Source organism: Helianthus annuus, chromosome 9, assembly GCF_002127325.2.
Source record: "Helianthus annuus cultivar XRQ/B chromosome 9, HanXRQr2.0-SUNRISE, whole genome shotgun sequence".
Lineage (NCBI taxonomy): Eukaryota > Viridiplantae > Streptophyta > Magnoliopsida > Asterales > Asteraceae > Helianthus > Helianthus annuus.
This window is the reverse complement of record NC_035441.2, coordinates 135,709,142-135,715,141: the sequence shown is the minus strand read 5'-3', so window position 1 is coordinate 135,715,141 and position 6,000 is coordinate 135,709,142. Positions and strand designations below refer to the sequence as shown.

At 37.7% G+C, this 6,000-nt stretch overlaps 2 protein-coding genes across 6 annotated transcripts; one reads left to right on the top strand and one right to left on the bottom strand.

Moving 5' to 3' along the window:
- Positions 1 to 604: 604 nt before the first annotated feature.
- Positions 605 to 1,824, top strand: LOC110874708 (F-box/kelch-repeat protein SKIP11). Its single transcript, XM_022123194.2, has one exon. It carries the CDS (start codon positions 691 to 693, stop codon positions 1,822 to 1,824), a length of 1,134 nt encoding a protein of 377 aa, XP_021978886.2. The 5' UTR covers positions 605 to 690.
- Positions 1,825 to 2,212: 388 nt separating this feature from the next.
- LOC110878796 (pentatricopeptide repeat-containing protein At5g42310, chloroplastic) lies at positions 2,213 to 5,449 on the bottom strand. 5 transcript variants are annotated; one of them, XM_022127159.2, is made up of 6 exons: positions 4,474 to 4,688; positions 3,862 to 4,210; positions 3,693 to 3,745; positions 2,892 to 3,607; positions 2,659 to 2,811; positions 2,213 to 2,575 (listed from the first exon to the last, which is right to left on the bottom strand). In XM_022127159.2, the coding sequence occupies exons 2-6, from the start codon at positions 4,125 to 4,127 to the stop codon at positions 2,399 to 2,401; spliced, it is 1,365 nt and encodes a 454-aa protein (XP_021982851.1). In that variant the 5' UTR covers positions 4,128 to 4,210; positions 4,474 to 4,688; the 3' UTR covers positions 2,213 to 2,398. The 5 variants fall into 5 exon arrangements, with proteins under 5 accessions (XP_021982851.1, XP_021982852.1, XP_021982847.1 ...); XM_022127160.2 differs by having other exon boundaries at positions 3,693 to 3,730; XM_022127155.2 differs by adding an exon at positions 5,378 to 5,449 and having other exon boundaries at positions 2,892 to 4,210; positions 4,474 to 4,629.
- Positions 5,450 to 6,000: the final 551 nt, after the last annotated feature.

Here is a 6,000-nt window from a genome sequence, read left to right as displayed (position 1 = left end):
GTGTAGAAAACGTTGAATATATAGGATCATGTGCATGAATGTTTTTATTGTGTAAGGTGCACAACTAATTTATAGGATATACTCATTAAATGATTAATGTTTATCAATTTAAATAGCAAAAATAAAGGGTAGACTAATTAAATGATTGGTTTAAATTACCTTTGTACCCTTTTATTCTTTTTATTCTTATTTTGTGATTCTTCTCATTTGAACTCTCCACTATAGATATATTTGCGTTACATCAACCATCATAACTTTTTTGATGTTGTTGGTTTATTGTGTAGTTACGCAATTAATTGTATTCTTTCATTTTATGTCTTTTCTTGTAAATATTTTTGTAAATTGGTGTTACTGGACCTTGCTTTAATTAAAAAAAAGAAATTTATAATAGGAAAAGAGCAGTAAAAAGAAAATCAAATTTGCTGATAGATTCTTAATTATTTTGCTTTCTTCATATGATAACTAATTAATTATACATTACTAGTAATTACCTTTTTTTCGAGTGATTATTATAATATATATGTTAACTAGCTTTCAGTTGTAATCTTGTAGGTGATCAAAGATACAAGCATCAAGATTTTGTGCCCAGAGATTCAAGAAAACATGTCAGAGAAACATAATCAAGAATCGAGCAGTTATCATCATATAAGCGATGATGAGATAGAGACACTAGCATCTCAACTAGAAAAGATGCCAATGGAAGATGATTTTGATGATGATCTTGAACTCACATTAGCGTATATCGACGATCTGGACCTTTGTTTGATCTCACATGAGCCATCAAAGAAGAACTCGCTGATCCAAGCCATTGGTAGGGAGAATTCGATCAAGATTCTCACTCGTTGCCCACGATACAGCTACGCTTCTGTTGCATCACTGAACAAAAGCTTTCATGATCTCATCAGGAGTGGTGAGATCTACAAAGAAAGAAGCAAGAATAAAGTGGTAGAACATTGGGTTTACTTTTCTTGTCACATGTTGAAATGGGAGGCTTTTGATCCAGTTGGCAAGAAATGGATGCATCTACCTCTGATAAACAGCGACCCATGTTTCGCGTTTTCAGATAAAGAGTCCATGGGGGTTGGGACAGACCTTCTGGTACTAGGAAAACATGTTTCAGGTCAGGCTATGTACAAATACAGCCTGCTATCAAACTCATGGTCAGAAGGGCCAACAATGAACAAACCAAGATGCTTGTTTGGGTCCGCGAGCCTTGGAACAATTGCGATATTCGCAGGAGGTGTTAACGCAAACGGGAAGATCATGGACACAGTTGAGAGTTACGACAGTGAGTCTGGAGCATGGGAGACACTTCCCAGCCTGCTGAAGCCGAGAAAAATGAGTTCAGGAGTGTTTATGGACGATAAGTTTTATGTGATTGGCGGGTGTGGTGGGGAGGATATGAAGCCGTTGTCATGTGGCGAAGAGTATGATCCGGTGGCTAAGACGTGGAGAGCGATTCCCGACATGTGGATGGGTGGAGGTGGTGGTTCGATGGCGCCACCGCTGCTAGCGGTGGTTGATAATGAGTTGTATGCTGCAGATTGTGAAGTGATGGAGGTGAAGAAGTATGATAAGAATGTTAAGGTGTGGGAGAGTATAGGCAGGTTGCCTGAAAGTGCAGATAGTATGTGTGGGTGGGGGATTGCGTTTAGAGGGTGTGGGGATCGGGTGATTATTGTTGGTGGTCGTTGGGCACATGGGGAGTATGCTCATGTTGACATCTATTCATGGGTCCTGAAAGAAGGACCGCCACAATGGACCATGATTGGTCGCAAAAAGTTGGATAACTTTGTTTACAATTGTGCTATTATGGGTTGTTGAACTCGAGATTTAACTTATGATCTTGAGTTGTTTTTTTAATATAAAATTCTAGGAAACTGATGTTACTAGACTTTGGTTCAGTTAAAGAACTTGTTTTTATTAGGAAAAAGAATGCTGATGCAGTATAAGAAAATCAAATGGGAGTATATTTGCTGATAGACTCTTATAAGTTATCTTCATGTGAACAAGATTGCCACCTCTAGTTAAAATCTTGTAGCCTTGTAGGTCATCAAAGAAGGAAGCATCAAGATTTCGTTCCATAAAATTAAGAATACATTTTAGAGAGTGGAACATCCTTGGTTTCCAAGATTTTGACCAATTTAAGTATAAACGGGTCGATTAGAGTTTAATATTTTATCTGGGGCACAATACAAATAGAATACAAAAATTTGAGCTTAAAAGAAAACGGGTTAAACATATAATTTCACAATCAAATTTGATAACCAAATTATTTATAAAACAACAAAATATTGGGACATAAAAGTATTCCGGGTCAACCCAACCCAGCCTAACCTGTACTAAAAAAAATGCCTTTTTACCCGAACCATATAATTTCGCAATCTAGTTGATCTAACTAACGCCTACGTTGAAGAACCATCATCGCATTTTGCAGCAATTCTCTGGCTTTCCTGTCTGGTGAACAGCCACTAGCCTCCATATCCCTATACACTACAGGTACCTTGTCAAACTCCTTTGCTCTTATCAAAGCTTTCATAAGTGTAGTGTAGGTAACCACATCTGGAGTTGCACCCTTCAGAAGCAATCAATAGTACAATTAGCATAAACAACTTCAATATAAGATGTTTAATGAGGTTTAATAGACTATGGGCATACACTTTCTTTTATGTGCTGATACACCGCGAGCGCCTCTAAGTGTCTTCCAGCAATGCCAAATGCATTAATCAAAACATTGAGCATAATAAGGTTTGGTTCGATTCCTTCACGCTCCATCAACTGAAGAACTTTAACAGTTTGCTCACACAAACCCTGAATAAAAAGGTATCGAAAGGTTACAAAAATCCTGAAAGTTTAAAAAATATTAACAAGTTTGATGGTTTAAAACTTGCCTGTTGGGCATAGGCGTTTGCGAGCACACAAAAAACTCTAGCTGATAGAGGAACTCCTTCCAGTTTTAATGCATTTATGCACTCTTCTGCATCTTCAAAATTCCCATATTGCCCATAAATATCAACCAAAACTGCATAAATGAGCTCGCTTTGTCGATGACCTCCATTTTTCAAGTTCTCAAAGGTTTTCTCGATTACATCCCACTTCCCCTGTTCTCCTAAGCGACTAATGATGGTAACGAAGATGCTCGGATCAGGATACAACCCTTGTGCTTGCATTTTATCAAACAGCACAAGCGCATTCGTGAGATCACCATGCTTGCAATGCCACCGGATCAAAGAATTCCATGTGGTGATATCTGGTGTAACCCCTTCTTGCTGCATTTCATCAAACACTTGGAGTGCATCTTCCAATTCGCCAGATTTCCCAAAAGTGTCAATGACACTATTGAAAATCTTCTTGTCAAGAACAACTCCGTTTTCCCTGATCTCTGCTACTAGATTTGTAGCTTTCTTCCACATCCCATTATCCCTGTAAAGTTCAATAATCCTACTGTACACAAACGAATTCGGTTCAAACCCATCCTTCTTCATTTTGGCTACAGCTTCCCACGAATCATTTAACCGTCCAGCACCCACATAATAACCAAGAAGAATCTCGTATGTTTCTCGATTCTTCCACACACCGAGATCATTCATGGACTCCATAACCCTATCTGCAGCGTTCAAAAGACCTCTTCTCAAAAACCCTTTGAGCAAAATATTATACACTTTTTGCCTTGGCTGAAACCCTGAGCTTACCATATCTTGAAAAACTGCCTCTGCTTCCAAAGTCCTGCCTGCACTTGCAAGTGCTGTTAACAGACAAGTGTAAGAAGCATAACTCAAACGAAAACCTACGGCTTCCATCTGAGAAAGAAAGTCCATTGCTTTATCGGTGTTTCCTTCCTCACATAGCCAACGTATATACCTGTTGGAGAGCTCAGGTGAAAGCTCCTCGCCTGTTGTAGGATCGATTTGGCTCTCTGAAATTGACGACTTGTTAATTGCATTTGATAAGCACTTTACTCTGTTAGCATAACAGTTTTCATGTCGTATTCCATTGCATAAAGGATTCAGGGTCTTGATGTTTAAACTGTGGAGTCTGCACAGTTTTGGAGGGAGAGGGAATTCGAGTGATTTAACGGAATAGAAGATGGTTGTTGCATCTCCTCCCTTTGGATGTAGCAACTGCATAGAGAATTACACTTGGAGAAGGAAGGAAAGAACAATCAAGATAACATCAGTAAACCAGAAATGGTCCTGTATGTATTTATACCCTGCACAAATGAGCAATTAGCCACAAGATAACAAAAGTTATTTTCCTTTAAACCAACATAAAAGATGGTCTAGTCCCAATACAAGCATTTTTACAAACAGTTGGTGAGCACATGACATAAAGAGCTAGGTCCTCATATTGGTTTTCGGTTCAAAGGTAAGCAAATTCATATTAATTACTCGAAATCGGTATTCAATTTCATCATCAAACCGCAAAACCTTATGAAAAAATAATAATTTGAAGGAAGGGAGGAAGAAAAGCTACCTGAGGATGCGACTTGCGATGGGATTTAGGGTAAAAATAAACAAAGAGATGGAAATGGCTGCTGACGGAGACAAAATGAGGCGTGAAAAGAATAAAAACTCTCGGGCTTGAAGAAAGACTTCAATTCTGTGTTGACACGACAGTGTTGTTTGTCACCTGCGAGGGAAGAAGAGGCGGGAGAAGGGGTCGAGGTTGAGATAAGACTAGGGGTGTAAACGAGCCGGGCTGAGCGCGAGCCTTCCACTACTCGAGCTCAGCTCGTGATGTATTTGTGAAGCTCGAGCTCGAGCTTGGCTCGGTTCGAGCCTAAAATTTTGAGCTCGAGCTCGGCTCGTAAGTAAAATCCAAAGCTCAAGACCGGCTCGGCTCGAGATGATTTGAGAACAACATTAAATGAATATTACATAAATCAATAAGCCTCGTTAATTTACAACAAAATTTACATAATTCTATCCCCAATCTAACAAATTTCCCAAAAATAATAACATCAAAGAAAGGGTACCCACACTTTGACATCACAATCCAAACTCCCAGTTAATAGTTAATGTACGGAGTTCATATTTGACAGCCTAATCAAATATGTCCGTTTAAGTTCATATTTTTTTTAATTATGGTGATAATAATCTAATTGTTTTCTGTTCAGAAAGATAAATTCACTTGTCTACTCACTCAACAGTTGGTTATTATTATAATGGAATCGGTATGTTCAACATTCAAACCCTAACTGTTTTATCAGCTGACCCACTCAACAGTTGGTTATTATTATAAAATACAATTACAATCATCTCTTTTATTACCATTCAAATCCATCATCAGTTAATGTACAGAGTCGATGGTGTATAGATGTCAAATAAACAATACACAAAAAGATACTTAGCGTATAGAGGTCAAATAAACAACTTACTTGTGTGACGATGGCCGATGACGATGGCGTTGGTCGATGGTGTTCTACTGTTCTTGATCAGATAAGATTTTTTGTGCATGTTTGGGGTTCCTTATTTTGAAGAAAAAAGTCCTTTTACATGCCCAAAAGTCCTTTTTTTGGGTGTTTGCCTTTCCTTTTTTAGCCCAAAAGTCCTTTTCCAAAGGCAAAAGTCATGTTTTCCTGACTTTTTGTTTCCAAAAGGACTTTTCCAAAAGTTGAAAATAAGTTAAGCCAAACATGCCCTTTATTTCCCCTAAAATGAAGAGTCGTCTGTGTTGTTGTTGTTGTACTGTTCTTGATCAGATGAGATTTTTTATTTCCCCTAAAATAAATTAGGGTAAAAAGGTTTTTACTCAGGTATTATTAAATGGGCCTATGAGCTTTGGAAGAAGAGAAGTAATTTTTCATAATTATTATACTAGTTTAAGTACCCGTGTCTTACACGGGTGGTCTCACAATAAAATATATTATTTAATGGTGTTGACCTAAACCTTTTAACTAAAGAAACATTAAAGTAATATTCATTACACTACTGAACTGAAATAATGAATATAAAAAACTCACAAATCGTTAAATACTTCTTTATACACCACATTTTTTGT